The following is an 18020-nucleotide window of genomic DNA, read 5'->3' as shown; positions in this document are numbered from 1 at the left end:
CCCACCCCTTTAACCCCAGAAGAGGTGGGTGCCCCCAGTGCTTGCGTTCCACATCCGACGGGCGTGAAGGTGAGCCGCGCGAGGTGAGCCGGAAGGGGGTAGGGGTGAGGAGGAAAAGGGGAGTCATGCGGCCGCCTCTCTTCAGTTCGTAAAAAAAAAAAAAAGTGTGAGAGAAGAGAAGATGCGTAGTCTTTATCTCCCTTCCTCTGTACTGGGTCCCAAGGGCGCCGGCGCGGGTCCCACTACCCCCGTTTTCTCTTGACTGTCCCCATCAAGTCGTTCAGTTGATGTCGTCGTAGAGGCTGGGGGTCGGAGGTGCGAGCGGTTTGGGCTTCAGCTTCTTCTTACTGGAGCTCATTCCGGGAGCACCACCCACTAGGCTCATGTGAGGCTTCTTCTTTTTGGTTTTTCGGGACTCTGAGTTGTTTGTACCTGGGGAGGGGGGGAGAAAAGAGGCGGTCAAAAGTCGCTGGGGTGGGTGGACACCGACTAAGCCTTTGCCTCTGGATTCCGGTGCCTGGTGCTGAAAATCAGAGCTTTTTTTTTCTGTACCAGAAACTCCTTTGCATATTAGGCCACACACCCCTGATGTAGCCAATCCTCCAAAAACTTACAGGGCTCTTAGTACAGGGTCCAGAGATAGAATTCTAGCAGGGGTTCCTTTGCATATTAGGCCACACCCTCCTGATGTAGCCAATCCTCCAAGAGCTTACAGGGCTCTTAGTACAGGGTCCAGAGATAGAATTCTAGCAGGGGCTCCTTTGCATATTAGGCCACACACCCCTGATGGAGCCAATCCTCCAAGAGCTTACAGGGCTCTTAGTACAGGGTCCAGAGACAGAATTCTAGCAGGGGTCCTTTGCATGTTAGGCCACACACCCCTGATGGAGCCAATCCTCCAAGAGCTTACAGGGCTCTTAGTACAAGGTCCAGAGATAGAATTCTAGCAGGGGTCCTTTGCATATTAGGCCACACACCCCTGATGGAGCCAATCCTCCAAGAGCTTACAGGGCTCTTAGTACAGGGTCCAGAGATAGAATTCTAGCAGGGGTTCCTTTGCATATTAGGCCACACCCCCTGATGGAGCCAATCCTCCAAGAGCTTACAGGGCTCTTCGTACAGGGTCCAGAGACAGAATTCTAGCAGGGGTTCCTTTGCATATTAGGCCACACACCCCTGATGGAGCCAATCCTCCAAGAGCTTACAGGGCTCTTAGTACAGGGTCCAGAGACAGAATTCTAGCAGGGGTCCTTTGCATGTTAGGCCACACACCCCTGATGGAGCCAATCCTCCAAGAGCTTACAGGGCTCTTAGTACAGGGTCCAGAGATAGAATTCTAGCAGGGGTTCCTTTGCATATTAGGCCACACCCCCGGATGGAGCCAATCCTCCAAGAGCTTACAGGGCTCTTCGTACAGGGTCCAGAGATAGAATTCTAGCAGGGGCTCCTTTGCATATTAGGCCACACACCCCTGATGTAGCCAATCCTCCAAGAGCTTACAGGGCTCTTAGTACAGGGTCCAGAGATAGAATTCTAGCAGGGGTTCCTTTGCATATTAGGCCACACCCCCGGATGGAGCCAATCCTCCAAGAGCTTACAGGGCTCTTCGTACAGGGTCCAGTGACAGAATTCTAGCAGGGGTTCCTTTGCATATTAGGCCACACACCCCTGATGTAGCCAATCCCCCAAGAGCTTACAGGGCTCTTCGTACAGGGCCTACTGTAAGCTCCAGGAGGATTGGCTGCATCAGGGGGGTGTGGCCTAATAGGCAAAGGAGGTCCTGCTAGAATTCCTTACAGGGCTCTTCGTACAGGGCCTACTGTGAGCTCCAGGAGGATTGGCTACATCAGGGGTGTGGCCTAATATGCAAAGGAGCTCCTGCTAAAAAAAAATAACCCTGCTGCCATCCATTCACAACGGACAACACCGGGTTGCCGTATGTCAGCTGTGAAGTGACAGCACTTTCCACCCCCAGGCAAATTCAGGATGGTAGATCACATGCAGACTTTAAGTTCTATAACCAGGGCTTTTTTGTAGCAGATCTCCTTTGCATATTAGGCCACACACCCCTGATATAGGCAATCCTCCTGGAGCTTATAATAGGCCCTGTCCTTGGAGGACTGGCTACATCAGTGGGGTGTGGCCTGGTATGCAAGGGAGTTCCTGCTACACAAAAAAGCCCTGCTGAAAACCAAATTTTAAACATCAATATTTCCTACTTAGACTGGCGGCAGTTCTCCAACATCTTAGGCAGAGGTCTTTCCCATCACCTACTGCCAGACCTGGAGATGGCAGGGATTGAACCTGGGACCTTCTGCATGCCAAGCAGATGCTCTACCACTAAGCCGCAGCCCCTCCCTTAGAAACTTCATCCCCTCAATGACTCTCCACTCGGCAAGAGAGCCAGTTCAGCGCTTGGAGAAGACGAGCTGTTGGGGGCTGAAATCCACTCTCTGCCACAATGCCTGCTGGGTGACCTTCCGTTAACCCGCACTCTGATCCTCGTGTGAATATTGTGGGGATAAAGTGGGGCAGCAAGAATCATGTATGAGCTCCTTGAAAGAAGAGAAGGACCAAAAGCTCCTAGACAGGCAGGCTGAACCAAATGCCTTCGCCAAGAAGCATTTGTAATCCACTTTGAGTTCTCGTAAGAAAAGCAGACTATAATCAACATAAATAAAATCTGATCTAGGACAAAGTTAGGAGCCCTGTGGCACAGAGTGGTAAAGCTGCAGTACTGCAGTCTGAGCTCTCTGCTCACGACCTGAGTTCGATCCTGGCGGAAGCTGGGTTCAAGTAGCCGGCTCAAGGTTGACTGTCTTCCATCCTTCTGAGGTTAGTAAAATGAGTACCCAGCTTGCTGGGGGGAAAGTGTAGATGACATAACATAACATATTGGGCGGATACAGGCAGGAGCTCACAGGGGCGGAGTTCCAGAACCTCTACATTTTATTGTGCTCTTTCTTTCTCTCCCCCCCACTCCCATACTTGCTTCTGGGCTCTATTGTTCAACCCCCCTGGGAGAATTTTGCCAAACTCTTAAAATCTGACACACTTTCTAATATTTTGCGCCCCCCCCCCCCAAAAAAGGGTAAATAACCAGGAGACAGATGGAAATCTTCCTCATGCCGCTGTGGCCACACAGGAGAAAGTAATTTTTAAAAGCATGATGGGAGTAAGGTTTTATTATGAGAATTATAATTCAAGAAGCATTTTAAGGTAGATGCTGAGCTGATATCATTGAGTACACCTTCATTTGCATATGTTGGGTGTCTAACATGCAAATGAGTTGTGCTAATGAGCTCCGGCACCTCTATTTCTATGGAATGACCCCTGGTCCTAGGTATTGCATTAGCCAGCAACCCCCAGAACTGGGTGTGGTTTGAGTAGGGAAGTGATGGGAAAGAGCAGGAATTTCCAGTGGCTTTCGGTGTCTTGCACTGAATGCCGCAAAATAAACACCCACGAGCGAGCTGCTCGGCCTTGCCTAGGCTGCAGAAGACGCTTACCCCCGGAGCAGCTTTTGAAAGACAAGGCTACTGACAAAGTCTTCTGAGATCACCACCTGCCCTCGGATCCGCCCACCCGCATTCTTACTCGCTTTCGATGAGGCGGAGTCGGAGGGCGAGATGTCCGAAGATCCATCCCACTGCAGCCGGTTCATGAGGGCTTGACTCTCGGCCACGTCAAAACTGTCGTTCTCCATACTTCCTTCCGGCTCAGGAAGTGAGCTGGGAAAAGGGGCAGTTTGTGTGAGAGGAGCGGAAGCCGTAGGGTGCCCCACCCGCAAGTAGCACGGATCTTTCCCCAGCGCGGCGGCTTTAAAGCAAAATGGGGCAAAAGTAGGGTTGCTAACCTCCAGGGGGTAGCTGGAGATCTCCTGGGATTACAAATTATCTCTAGGGCGACGGAGAAAATGGCTGCTCTGGAAGGTGGATTCTAGGGCAGTGTATCCCCCTCCCGCCCCCCCCCCCCCGAGGTCCGTCCGCTCCTCTCCAGGCTCCACCCCCAAAATCTCTGGCACAGCTATGGTTGGCTAACCCCTGCTCCCCACTGCTCCCCAACAAACTGGTTTGCCTTTCGCAAAGAAAAAAAGAAAAAGGATTTTGCTACACTTGACATAAAATTCAGTAACCAAGCCACGCTCTCAAGATTGCTTTGCAGACGCACTTTCCCCTCATATTAAAATATCAAATTTTTTCTGGGGAAAGACTGCAGGACTGTGGAACTGACTGCCGCATGACATGTCCAGATACCAACTTAGATGTTTTTTCCCCCTTTTTAAAACTATTATGCCATATACTTTTAAAAAAATATACACATATATTTTGACCAAGGAATGTCCTTAATATCTATAAAACTGCCCTCTACATCGTGTTTCCGGTAATTATATTTCTTATGCATTTCCTCCATTCCCTTTGTTTATTCTCTATTCCAGGGGTGGCCAACGGTAGCTCTCCAGATATTTTTTTTTGCCTACAACTCCCATCAGCCCTAGCCAGCATGGCCAATGGCTGGGGCTGATGGGAGTTGTGGGCAAAAAAAAAACATCTGGAGAGCTACCGCTGGCCACCCCTGCTCTATTCCCTTAAAAAGACAAAATAAACATCATTTTTTAAAAAAAACAAGCACAGCTCTGCTCTCAGAGTCTTTCCAGCTGAACCTATTATGATTTTAGCGGTTTTAATTGTTTTATTATCATATATTTGATGTACTCAGCTCCACAGGGGAATGGGCGGAATATAAATAATAATAATAATAATAATAATAATAATAATAATAATAATAATAATAATAAAGCAGGGCCCCCCAACTTGGTGCCTGTGGGCATCTTGGCGTCCCACTGGCACCTTTCCTGGTGTACGTAGAAAGTGGATGGGCTGGGTGGAGCTTGGCTTGTGCCCAGCCATGCTTCGGCCACAGCTGCCAACACAACACAATGATCTTCACTGTGTGTCTGAAGGTAAGCAGTGGCAGCCATTTTGTGTCTGGCTCCACCGCCTGCGGCAGCCATTTTGTGTCTGGCTCCACCGCCTGCGGCAGCCATTTTGTGTCTGGCTCCACCGCCTGCGGCAGCCATTTTGTGTCTGGCTCCACCGCCTGCGGCAGCCATTTTGTGTCTCGCTCCACCCCCTGTGGCAGCCATTTTGTGTCTCGCTCCACCCCCTGTGGCTGCCATTTTGTGTCTGGCTCCACTGCCTGTGGCAGCCATTTTGTGTCTGGCTCCACCGCCTGCGGCAGCCATTTTGTGTCTGGCTCCACCGCCTGCAGCAGCCATTTTGTGTCTGGCTCCACCACCTGCGGCAGCCATTTTGTGTCTCGCTCCACCGCCTGTGGCTGCCATTTTGTGTCTGGCTCCACCGCCTGCGGCAGCCATTTTGTGTCTGGCTCCACCGCCTGCGGCAGCCATTTTGTGTCTCACTCCACCGCCTGTGGCTGCCATTTTGTGTCTGGCTCCACCGCCTGCGGCAGCCATTTTGTGTCTGGCTCCACCGCCTGCGGCAGCCATTTTGTGTCTGGCTCCACCCCCTACGGCAGCCATTTTGTGTCTGGCTCCACCGCCCGCGGCAGCCATTTTGTGTCTGGCTCCACCGCCCGCGGCAGCCATTTTGTGTCTGGCTCCACCACCTGCGGCAGCCATTCTGGGGCTGCTCCCACAATGCTGTGTCAGAGATTCTAAAAGGACTGGCAGGTTCAGAAAGGTTGGGGACCCCTGTATTAAAGCGTATGAAACATGGGGGTATGTCCCACTTCACTTCCGCCCTGCCTCCATCCCATCACACTTACGCAGAAGGTCCCAGGAGGTAGACCCTGACTGACCTCCGTTGTTCATCCGTGTGTTGGGGGCAGCGCAGAGACCTACAAGGAAAGAACACAGAGGGCAAGATCAGACAGTGGGGATGTGTGGTGGATGGGCACAATTCCTCTCCCCAGGAAAAGACAGTAACACCCCCCACACACACCCCCAAATCACCCTTTTTCTAAAGCAACTGGAACCAGGCATGCAATACAGCAGCCTGACAAGCTCAATTCTTTTTCTTTGGCTGCAAAATTAAGCTTGCAGGGGAGGGGACGCTGAAGAAGCTGGAGGAAGGATTCCCACTCATTGGGGCACAGAAATTCACAGACTCCTCGTGAGTAACAGAAGCAGAGCAAATAGATTTAAAAAAAAAACCAACTATTATTAGGGTTTTTTTAGTCACCACTCATCCCAAGGGTTTCATGGTGATTTACACATTAAAACCAGTAAGACAAAAAATAAAAACATAAACAAATATAAAATGTTAATATTAAAATACGTGGCTATCACCATGCAACTATTAAAACAACCCAGAGACGTGGTTACCCCTCCAAAGGCCAACCTGAACAATTCAGTTTTGCATAGTAGAAACTAAAATTCGGGCAGGGCACAGTTGTCATCCGAGAGTGCAATCACAGGGTTGGGGCCACAACTGAAAAGGCCCTTCCCCTGGTAACCCAAACGGGCCAGGCAGCTGCAAGCGGCCCCTAGAGCCTACGGTCTTCTTCTATCAGATGGAGGAAGTCACTTCCAAACAATCACAGATAATCTGGATTCTCAATAGGTTGTAAGTATTCCTCACCTCCCCCACCTCCAAGTCATGGCAGTCATTAATACTGACAAAGGAATAGAAGGAGAGGAAAAAGGGAAGAGATTGCCAGCTAGTTGGCAAGCAGCTGCTGCTGCCGAATATCTAGCCTGCTGCCGAATATCTAGCCAACACTCCTGCTCCTCCGGTATTTAAGGCCCGGGCATGCCCACAAGCAGGAACCAAACAGCTGTTGTCCTTAATGCTGACAAAGGAATAGAAGGAGAGAAAAAAGGGAAGAGGCTGCCAGCTAGCTGGCAAGCAGCTGCTGCCGCCGAATATCTAGCCTGCTGCCGAATATCTAGCCAACACTCCTGCTCCTCTGGTATTTAAGGCCTAAGCATGCCCACAAGCAGGAACCAAACAGCTGTTGTCCTGCATGCCGCAGCCTTGAGCTGGCAGGAAGATCAGCCTGGAGACAGAGGAAGACCTGCTCTGTACTCAGCTAGTTCTCCCTTCCCCTTTCTCTTGTCAATGTCTACTGTTTGTTCATAAGAACATAAGAGAAGCCATGTTGCATCAGGCCAATGGCCCCTCCAGTCCAACACTCTGTGTCACACAGTGGCCAAAAAAACCAAGTGCCAGACACAAAATGGCTGCCACAGGCGGTGGAGCCAGACACAAAATGGCTGCCACTGCTTACCTTCAGACACACAGTGAAGATCATTGTGTTGTGTTGGCAGCTGTGGCCGAAGCATGGCTGGGCACAAGCCAAGCTCCACCCACCACCCAAGTGCCATCAGGAGCTCCACCAGTGGGGCAAGAAGCCCTCCCACTGTGCCCCCCCCCCCAAAGCACCAAGAATACGGAGCATCACTGCCCCAGACAGAAAGTTCCAACAATATGCTGTGGCTAGTAGCCACTAATGGACCTCTGCTCCATATGCTTATCCAATCCCCTCTTGAAGCTGTTTATGCTTGTAGCTGCCACCACCTCCTGTGGCAGTGAATTCCATGTGTTAATCACCCTTTGGGTAAAGAAGTACTTCCTTTTATTCGTTCTGACTGCTCAGCAATTTCACTGAATGTCCATGAGTTCTCGTATTGTGAGAAAGGGAGAAAAGGACTTATCCCATGCATAATCTTGCAAACCTCTTATCACGTCACCCCCGCAGTTCTCTTTTGTACTGTCAGCCATTTTCGGTCCGCATTGGAAAAAGAAGCAAGAGATAAAGAGGCCCGTGGATCCCAAGAAGGGAGTTAGCACTCACCGTGTGCACATCTTCTTGGTGTGTTCAGAGATCACCCCACATTCCTAGAAGGGGGGGGAAGGAAATGAGCAACATGAAGACAGTGGTGCAACAGAAGTAGATGGACTTCTTGCAGCCAATATGGTAAACAGCTCCCAAGGAGTTTAACGTTTAAGAAGCTCCAGACAACTCACTGAATGTGGGCTATACAAAAGCAATACACAAAATCAGCCAAAGAACTAAAGATACCGAGATACGACAACATACCTATTCTGTTAGAAAGTATACAGCCAGTTCAAAGTAGCAAATTATCTAGGAAATTGCACAGTACCGAAATGAAAATCAGCATTTTCTCAGGTGCATTGTAATGTTCTCCCTCCAGTGCATAGAAGCAGAAGAGGAGGAGAGGAGGAAGAAGACCGCAGATTTATGCCCCACCCTTCTCTCTGAATCAGAGTCTCAGAGCGGCTTACAATCTCCTTTATCTCCTTCCCCCACAACAGACACCCTGTGAGGTGGATGGGGCTGAGAGAGCTCTTACAGCAGCTGCCCTTTCAAGGACAACTCCTACGAGAGCTATGGCTGATCCCAGGCCATTCCAGCAGCTGCCCTTTCAAGGACAACCTCTGCCAGAGCTATGGCTGACCCAAGGCCATGCCAGCAGGTGCGAGTGGAGGAGTGGGGAATCAAACCTGGTTCTCCCAGATAAGACTCCGCACACTTAACCACTATACCAAACTGGCTTTTAAAAGGAAGATAACCAAAGAAATCTCATATCCTGAACAAATTTATCTTTGTGGTTACACAGAGGTTGAATAATAGGGCATTTCCTTTTATACTGTCCTTTTTACAGAGATGTCCATGATGATGTTTTGTCTCCACTGATAAAAAAAATTCCCGGAAAGAGATAAAATTTTGTATCTTACTGTTCTCCTTATAGATAAATCACATCAGACAACAGTGAAAGTTACAAAGTATTCTACTCAAGCAAGATCTTTCTGAGCCTCCTTGAAGAAACAGAAAGGACACTGCACTTTTAAAATGTTAACGCTGTAACAAGGATTTTTTAGTGTACGTATCAGCGGTGGCCAATCTTGCTTAAGGTAAAAGCCACATAGAATAAACATCAGATGTTTGAGAGCTGCAAGACATGAACGTCAGATGTTTGAGAGAAGGAAGGAAGGAAGGAAGGAAGGAAGGAAGGAAGGAAGGAAGGAAGGAAGGGAAGGAAAGGGAAGGAAAGGGAAGGAAGGAAGGAAGGAGGGAGGGAGGGAGGGAAGGAAGGAAGGAAGGAAGGAAGGAAGGAGGGAAGGAAGGAGGGAAGGAAGGAAGGAGGGAAGGAAGGAAGGAAGGAGGGAAGGAAGGAGGGAAGGAAGGAGGGAAGGAAGGAAGGAAGGAAGGAAGGAAGGAAGGAAGGAAGGAAGGAAGGAAGGAAGGAAGGAAGGAAGATGGCAGAGGGGGAAAGAAAGCAATTTTAACTTTATTCTCTAAACCCTCAGCCGACTTCGCTTGGAGAACTGTTTTGAAGAGACAAATGCTTTCTCTAAGTTGGCCAACGGGGCAGTGGGGGCTTTGAGAGCCGCACCATATGTATGGAAGAGCCGCATGTGGCTCCCAAGCCACAGTTTGGCCATCCCAAGTATATATATTTGTACCATTGCATTCTTTATGTTAACGTTTATTAGGTTTGTTTCTGCTGGCTGTTGACTGCAAGTCAATCAATCACACCCTGTGAGCCTCAAGAGTACTCACTCGCCCACAGAGGAAGCTGGCTGCAGCATAACTCTGCGTGAGTCACTACTCTGACCTTGGCTCCTTAGTCTCTGCTGGAGCAATCAACACCCCCCACCCCTGGTTGATGGATAAAACAGAATTAGCAACCCATGGAGGCTACCTTGTGCCTTCAGGTGGCTTACAATCCTACTTAAACACACTGCAAGATAAAGCAGACTGAGACTCCTCCGCATTCTCATTTTCGTTGCTTATGTGTTGCCCTTGCTTCGGTTTCTCTCTCTCTCTTTTTAAGTGTGTGCTTTGCTCCCTCTAGTGCAGAGGTGTCAAACATCAGGCCCCTGAGCAACTGGCTGTCTTCTGCTTCCTTCTCCCTATATCTTGCTCCCTTCTGCTTCACAGCTTCCTCAATCGCACACGAGCTACAGAGCAAAGCCTCTATTTTCTCCATTGGCTGAGGAAGGAAAGGAAGGGGAGGAGAGGAGAGGCAGAGCTTGCTTTGCTAGGCTCTCTCAATTGCACAGCAGAGCTACTGAGCCAAGCCTCTCTCCCTTCTATTGGCTGAAGCTCCTCTGTCTCCTGGGGAAGGAAAGAAAGAGCCAGAATTTCCTTTGCCCAGTTCCCTGGATCCCATGGGAGAAATACAAAGAAAGCACCTTTATGACCAACGAGTGCTAAGGTTTTAAGCATCTTTTAAGGATTTTTTTTCTAAATCTTTAATTGTGTTTGTCTGTGTCCTTTATAAAGTTTATATCTCTGCTACCCAATCTTAAATAGGAACACACAAGGCCCAGCCCAACATGGCAGGCCCGGCCCGACAAGGTCTCATTTAAGTCTGATCCGGCCCTCATAACAAATGAGTTTGACACCCCTGCTCTTGTAGTTGATTCAACATTACATCGCTGCGTGTACAGCATTTCTCTTTACAGCATCTCCCTCTACAGATTTAAAGTGCAGGGAAATGCGCTGGACATACATTGTTGTAATACTGATGTGACCACTAGATGGAGCAAAACAGGTGTGGAAACAGGGCGGGGGGGGGGGGACCCCAAAGCAACAGAGACACACAAGTGATGAAAATGAGATTGTGGAAGATTCCCTACTGCCCTTCCGATGCCTCTTCCCGGTGGAAAGAGCAAGAAAACCTCAAGGGACGCTGATGGAAAAAGACTAGAAAGCCAATTTTATTTAGGTCAGTAAGCAACGCTATCGCATCGGCACACATTCACGTGCGCTTGTGCCTCCAGCCGCTTCCCTCAGCCCTTCCCTGGGCTTTGAAACAATTCAGCGAAGCCTTGGTTTGCGCCACTTCCGCCTCCTTTGTTGCCTGCCACGCTCACCCCCAACTGGGGCAAAATATAGCGTGAGCCAGCAACACACAGCATGTGAGCTCCAAATAGTCTTTGGCTGCAAACGCGCAACAGGCTCTCCTCCAAGGTGATCGCAATGCTAATGCTTGCTCAGGGTTTGCTGTTTTCTCCTGGGGGGGGTGGTGGTGGTTACCATATTGCTTCAATGCGCCTCTCAGATAAGCCTAAAAACAACAAACATTTAAAAACTGACTTGGAGAGCCGGCCGTACATCTCAGCCCCCAAAAGTTACTCATCTGGAAAGAGTAACTCCTCACGGTGGCACTGAAACATCAAAAACAGGGGTGTAACCTTGACACACCGAGGAAAGACACTCCACAAGACAGGAACCGCTGCAGAAGGTGCTCCGGTTCAGCCAGGGGGTGAGCGGCTCTGCTAAACATTGGTACCACCTGTGGCCGGCAGCGTTCCCTCTAAGCTGAGTGAGCGTGAGCTAGCTCACAGACTTTTAGCCTCCAGTTCACACATTTTTTTGTCTTAGCTCAGGAAGGATGACCCCGAGAGCACGCTAATTGATGCAGGAGCTCACCACCTGACGGCCAGGAGCTCACAAAGTAGAATTGTTGCTCACAAGACTCTGCAGCTTAGAGGGAACAGTGGTGGCAGGCCCTGGAAGTGAGAAATGGAGCTGCCACCCTGGAGCATCCTGGGATTGAAGTCTGGGTCTCGCAGATACGAGCGTTCCAGGCCTTATCGGGTAATGACAGCCCCGGTCACTGATACGACCGCTATGATGTTACTGGGGCAGCCAGATATAAAGGTAGACTTTAAAAAAATTGGGATTCTAAAGCCAGTGAACAATTCTGGTTAAATTTACCCAGTATTATGTAGCCAAGGCTTTTTTTGAGCAGGAATGCCCAGGAACGCCGTTCCAGCTGGCTTGGAATCAGGGTGTGTGTGGCCTAATATGCAAATGAGTTCCTGCTGGGCTTTTTCTACCAAAAAAGCCTTGGCTGTAGTAATCAAGAGCGATGGGTGAGGATCTGGGAGACTCAGGTTTGAATCCTCACTGCCGCGGAAGCTTGCTGCACGACCTCAAGGTGTACATGGATACCTGAAGCTGCCTTGTAAGGCCCTTGGTCCATCAAGTTCAGACAGGCAGTGGCTTTCCAGGATGCCAGGCAGAGGTCACCTCCTACCAGGTCAGTTCACCTGGAGATGCCAGGAACTAAATCTGGGACCTTTTGCCTACCACGCAGATTCTCTACCACAGAGCCACAGCTTCTCAGCCTAACCTACCTTGCAGTGAGCTCACAGGTATGAGTAAGGTATATGACTTAGAACACTCCGTCAGAGCTTCAACTAATACATGTACTGAAAACAAAGCTTCAAACAGCAGTATTTCTCACATATTAATTTAGAATTATTTTACAGTCCCTTTTACAATATGCAATGTTTTTTCTTCGTCTGTAGGACTTCCTACAAGGATTTGTTTTTTCTTCATTTGCAGGGCTCCTGCTTCCAAGGAAGTCCTACAGACGATGAAAAAACACTGGATGTTGTAAAATGGACTTAAATAATTCTAAATCAGTATGTGAAAAATACCGTGGTTTAAAACTTTGTTTTCAACATATGTATTAGTTGAAGCTCTCACGGAGTGTTCCAAGTCATCTACCTAGCCTACCTTGCAGGGCTGTTGGGAGGGTAAACTGGAGGAGAGGGAAATGATGAAAGCTGCCCCCCCCCCCAAAAAAGGGGAGAAAATGAAGCAAGCGAACACATACATAAACCATGAGGTCATTGCCCTCACATTCACTGAATTTTAGAGGTCACCTCATTGGGATGAATTGATGGGGGGGGGGTTCAGGTGTGGTTCCAGGTTTTGGGGGCAGGCAGAGTGCATTGGGACCTCCCCCTTAAGCTCCTCCTCCACAACAGGGATCAATGCCCCTGGGGAAAAACAGCTGTCTGGGGCAGTGGACTCTATGGCATCATATTCTTATTGAGCTTTCTCTATAGCAGGGGTGGCCAAACTTGCGTTACGTAAGAGCCACATAGAATAAATGTCAGATGTTTGAGAGCTGCAAGAAGGAGGGACGGAGAGAAGGAGGAAGGAAACAGATGGGGAGGGGGAGAGGTGGAAAGAAAGCAACGTTAACTTGAAATGCATTCTCCAATCCACCGGCTAGCATGGCTTGGGAAGTGATTTAAAGAGAAATGCCTTCTCCGAGCCGGCAGACGGGGCGGTGGAGGCTTCGAGAGCCACACAATATGTGTGAAAGAGCCACACTGGTCTCCCGGGCCACAGTTTGGCCATCCCTAGTCTATGACATTATACTCCACTGAGGTCCCTGCCCTCCTCAAACCCCACCCCCAAATCTTCAGAGACTGCCCAACCCAATCTGGCCAAACTCCCCAAAACTCGGGCATTCGTTCGCAAGCCCTCCCACAGCCCACTTAATGTGCCAAGCGGCGCTTCTGTTTGCGCTCCTGGCTGCAGGGGCCACCCAGAACCGGCAGAGAGAAGGACGTGCAGCCGTCTGTATGCCTTTCCCCGGGGAGGAGAAAAGCGAGTGGGCAGGAGGCAGAAGAAGGGCACGAACAAGCGAGCAGGAAGACAGGCAGGAGAGCAGTCAGGGGCCCTGGAAGCCCCAGTGGCTGCCCCTGACCACAGACGACAGCTGTTGCTTACGGTAGGAGAGAGCGGAGCACAGGAAGAGGCAGAAGGAAATGCAGGACAAAGAACTCACTGTGGTGAGCAACAAGCGCAGCTCCTCGGGGCCCAGGGTTTCATAGTTCACTCCAGCAGAGTTGTTGTACTACAGAGCAGAACACACACACACAGGCGCTTTAGGGTGTACATAAGGGACAGCAATTACCCTTTGAATCTTCAAGCACAACATGCTACCCAAGTTGGCCACGTGCCCTGAAGTCCTTGAAATTCTGCTTAGACCCCAGTTGCGCATGCGCAGCTACGAAAATAAGGGCATGTGCCCTGGCCCTTGAAATTCTGCTTAGACCCCAGTTGCGCATGCGCAGCTACGAAAATAAGGGCATGTGCCCTGGCCCTTGAAATTCTGCTTAGACCCCAGTTGCGCATGCGCAGCTACGAAAATAAGGGCATGTGCCCTGCCCCTTGAAATTCTGCTTAGACCCCAGTTGCGCATGCACAGCTACGAAAATAAGGGCATGTGCCCTGCCCCTTGCAATTCTGTTTAGACCCCATTTGCGCATGCGCAGCTACGAAAATAAGGGCATGTGCCCTGGCCCTTGAAATTCTGCTTAGACCCCATTTGTGCATGCGCAGCTACGAAAATAAGGGCATGTGCCCTGGCCCTTGAAATTCTGCTTAGACCCCATTTGTGCATGCGCAGCTACGAAAATAAGGGCATGTGCCCTGGCCCTTGAAATTCTACTTAGACCCCATTTGTGCATGCGCAGCTACAAAAATAAGGGCATGTGCCCTGGCCCTTGAAATTCTGCTTAGACCCCAGTTGCCAGGGCCGGATCTGGGAGAGGGCAGAGGGAAGTGCTTGTCTCGGGCGCCGACAGAGGGGGACGCCAAATTGGGTATGGAGTCCATAGTATTCTATGGGACTATAAGATAGAATGGCTCATAAGGGGGCATCATTTTTTAATTTTGCTCCCCTCAAAGAACATGTAGATTTGGTCCTGCCAGTAGCGCATGTGCAGCTATGAAAATAAGAGCATGTGTTCTGGCCCTTGAAATTCTGCTTAGACCCCAGTTGCACATGTGCAGCTATGAAAATAAGCGCATGAGCCCAGGCCCTTGAAATTCTGCTTAGACCCCAGCTGCGCATGTGCAGCTACGAAAGGAAGCATAGACGATCAGAGCACTCCGGAAGCCATGGCCCTGAGTCAACTCACCTTAAACGGGTCCAAGTTCCCACTCAGCTCCCCTAAGATATTGGGGGGGGGGGGAGAGAAAGAAGATGCAAGTCAGAAACACTAGACATGGCGTCCACCCTAGCGCAAACTCCACACCCAAATGCACAAACCAAGAAAACCAGGACCCAGCAGCAATGTTCCCTCTACGCTGAGTAAGCATGAGCTAGCTCACATATTTTTAGCCTCCAGCTCTTCGCTCGGGAAGGATGGCCCCAGAGCACACTAACTGATGCAGTAGCTCCCAACTTTAATGCCAGGAGCTCACTAAGCAGAATTTTTGCTCACAAGACTCTGCAGCTTAGAGCAGCATGGGCATTCGATGAAATTGCTGAGCAGCCAGGTTAAAACGGATAAAAGGAAGCACTTCTTCACCCAAAGGGTGATTAACATGTGGAATTCACTGCCACAGGAGGTGGTGGCAGCCACAAGTATAGCCACCTTCAAGAGGGGTTTAGATAAAAATATGGAGCAGAGGTCCATCAGTGGCTATTAGCCACAGTGTGTGTGTATATATAAACACTCTGTGTGACACAGAGTGTTGGACTGGATGGGCCGTTGGCCTGATCCAACATGGCTTCTCTTATGTTCTTATGTTAGCAGTCCCCAACCTTCTTGGCAACAGGGACTGGTTCTGTGGAAGATAATTTTTCCATGGACTGGAGAGGGGGGGATGGTTTCAGGATGATACAACTGTGCACTTTATCTTGGTGTAGTGGTTCAATGTGCGGACTCTTATCTGGGGGAACTGGGTTTGATTCCCCACTCTCCACTTGCAGCTGCTGGAACGGCCTTGGGTCAGCCACAGCTCTCACAGAGTTGTCTTTGAAAGGGCAGCTTCTGGGAGAGTTCTCTCAGCCCCACCTACCTCACAGAGTGTCTGTTGTGGGGGATTGTGAGCCGCTCTGAGATTTGGAGCGGAGGGCAGGCTATAAATCCAATGTCGTTGTCTTATTATTATTATTACCACATTGTAATATATAATGAAATAATTATATAACTCACGGACTGGTTGCTAACAGGCCACGGACCGGGACCGGTCCACGCCCCAGGGGTTGGGGACCCCTGGCTTAGAGGGGACACTGCCTAGCATGTCTATTTGCTTTCAAAGGAGACCCCGCTTCGTTCTCCTATGGCCGCTTGTCTACCAAAGAACCAGCAAGACCGCCCCGAATCCTGCACCGGGAAAACCTAAATGCTGCATTTGCACACTCACGCGTCGTGTCCAGTGCATCCTTCAAAGTATTTCTCACTCTCACAGCAGCACTGATGGCTTTGCAAACAATACCGGCGCAGCAGGAAAGAGCAATACCGGCAGGACTTCCCTAGGGAAGGTGCATCCAAAGGGGGTTCTGCACCCTTCCAGCTTCATTGTCCTGCCACCTCTTCAAATTAGAAGACCGGAGGCCCCTGTGCTGCCCTGCACCATCTTAGTGCCCTGGTACAATTCACTTCCCTTCCCCTTTTCTTCCCACAACTGCTCAGCATCGACCAGCCCCACCCACTCTACAGAGGGATGCAAGGGGCACGTGGCCACCACTGCCAACATATGAAGCTGCCTTATATCAAATCAGACCCTCAGTCCATCCAAGTCAGTCTTGTCTACTCAGATTGGCAATGGCTCTCCAGGGTCTCAGGCTGAAGTTTTTCACGCCTACTTGCCTGGACCCTTTTGAGTTGGAGATGCTGGAGATTGAACCTGGGACCTTCTGCTTACTGAGCAGATGTTCCACCACTGGGCCACCGTCCCTTCCCTGACTGGCAGCGGCTCTCCAGGGTCTCCAGCTGAGGTTTTTCACACCTACTTGCCTGGAGCCTTTTTAGTTGGAGATGCCGGGGATTGAACCTGAGACCTTCTGCTTACCAAGCAGATGCTCTACCGCTGAGCCATCATCCCTCCCCTAACATATGAAGCTGCCTTCTACTGAGTCAGACCCTCGGTCCATCAAAGTCAGTATTGTCTACTCAGACTGGCAGCAGCTCTCCAGCTGAGGTTTTCCCCCATCTATTTGCCTGGACCCTTTTTAGTTGGAGATGCCAGGGATTGAACCTGGGACTTCCTGCTTACCAAGCTGATACTCTACCACTGAGCTACTGTCCCTCCCCTAACATATGAAGCTGCCTTCTACTGAATCAGACCCTGGGCCATCCAAGTCAGTCTTGTCTACTCAGACTGGCAGCGGCTCTCCAGGGTCTCATGCTGAGGTTTTTCACACCTAATTGCCTGGAGCCTTTTTAGTTGGAGATGCCAGGGATTGAACCTGGGACCTCCTGCTTACCAAGCAGATGCTCTACCACTGAGCCGCTGTCCTCCCTAAACAGCCGCATTCCAGGCCCCAAAACCACCCACCTGGGCCCACCCAAATAACAGTTAGTGTTTCTACTTCAACCTCATCCGCCTAAAACCTACCCATGCACCCCTAATCCGCTTGACAAAACTCCCCAGCTTTCCAGAACACAGCACATCTTGACTCCATTTCCCACTCTGGGTCTATACACTTCATAGATCTCGACTGTTCCACTTAGGAACAAAAGCTGTGATTCTTCACAGACTGATCAAAAAAGAGGGTGAGAGCAGGAACGTTCTGGGACAAAGCACGAGTTCACACCTTGCCTTTTTTGTCTTTTTGCTTTCCACGTTCCTGTAACGGAACTTCCCAACTAGCATGTTTTTTTTTTGGGGGGGGGGGGTTGAGAATGAAAAGAAGAGGCTACCTGCTGCATCTCTGCATTATTTACTGCTCTGGGCCTCACCTCCATGCAAGATCAGGTAGTTCTGCCATGCTTCTGAAAGGAGTATGCCTGCTGCCACTCTGTATGAATCACCGCCTAGGCTTGCCTCCTCGTAACACACTCATATGAGTGATTAATACAGAAAACACAGGATGCAGGCTCCTCTGAGCAGACAACTTTCTCAGACAATCTAAAAAGCACATCTCTTCTGTTGAAAGCAGCACACCTCCAATTTTAATTAAGAAAGCGAGTATGCTGCAGTGAGCCTGGGAAACACTGTTACGGTGCAAGGTGGATGGTTTTGGAGGTGGGGAGTGGATAAGAAGCATCCCCCACAATACACTCACCATTTTTATGTTTCATAGACTTGGATCTTCGGGGCGAGTTGGGATTCTGAAACAAAAACAATTGCGTGAATTAATTTTAACAAAGTCACTCCCCCCCAAAGATGCTTGGCTCTTGCTGCTACCCATAAAGAGCCATAGTGGAGGGGAGTGGCGTGTGCGCAAATGACTCAAGGCCATCCAGACTACAAAACCCAGC

General features: G+C 49.9%; 1 protein-coding gene across 2 annotated transcripts in view; it reads right to left on the bottom strand.

The window, feature by feature from the left end:
- Positions 1-271: 271 nt before the first annotated feature.
- Positions 272-18020, bottom strand: part of ATXN7L3 (ataxin 7 like 3) — a 39409-nt gene continuing 21660 nt past the window's right edge. Inside the window, exons 6-12 of one of the 2 annotated variants that reach the window (XM_060255446.1) lie at positions 17825-17870; positions 14727-14758; positions 13589-13657; positions 7819-7862; positions 5788-5859; positions 3598-3731; positions 272-432 (exon numbers count right to left, since the gene is read on the bottom strand). In XM_060255446.1, the coding sequence (XP_060111429.1) occupies positions 281-432; positions 3598-3731; positions 5788-5859; positions 7819-7862; positions 13589-13657; positions 14727-14758; positions 17825-17870 (549 nt within the window). In that variant the 3' untranslated portion in view covers positions 272-280. The remainder of the gene's footprint in view (positions 433-3597; positions 3732-5787; positions 5860-7818; positions 7863-13588; positions 13658-14726; positions 14759-17824; positions 17871-18020) is intronic. The other variant, XM_060255447.1, reaches the window with a different exon arrangement.

The sequence above is a fragment of the Heteronotia binoei genome, chromosome 15, assembly GCF_032191835.1.
Source record: "Heteronotia binoei isolate CCM8104 ecotype False Entrance Well chromosome 15, APGP_CSIRO_Hbin_v1, whole genome shotgun sequence".
Taxonomy (NCBI): domain Eukaryota; kingdom Metazoa; phylum Chordata; class Lepidosauria; order Squamata; family Gekkonidae; genus Heteronotia; species Heteronotia binoei.
The sequence above is the reverse complement of the archived record's forward strand: the minus strand, read 5'-3'. Positions and strand labels throughout refer to the sequence as shown.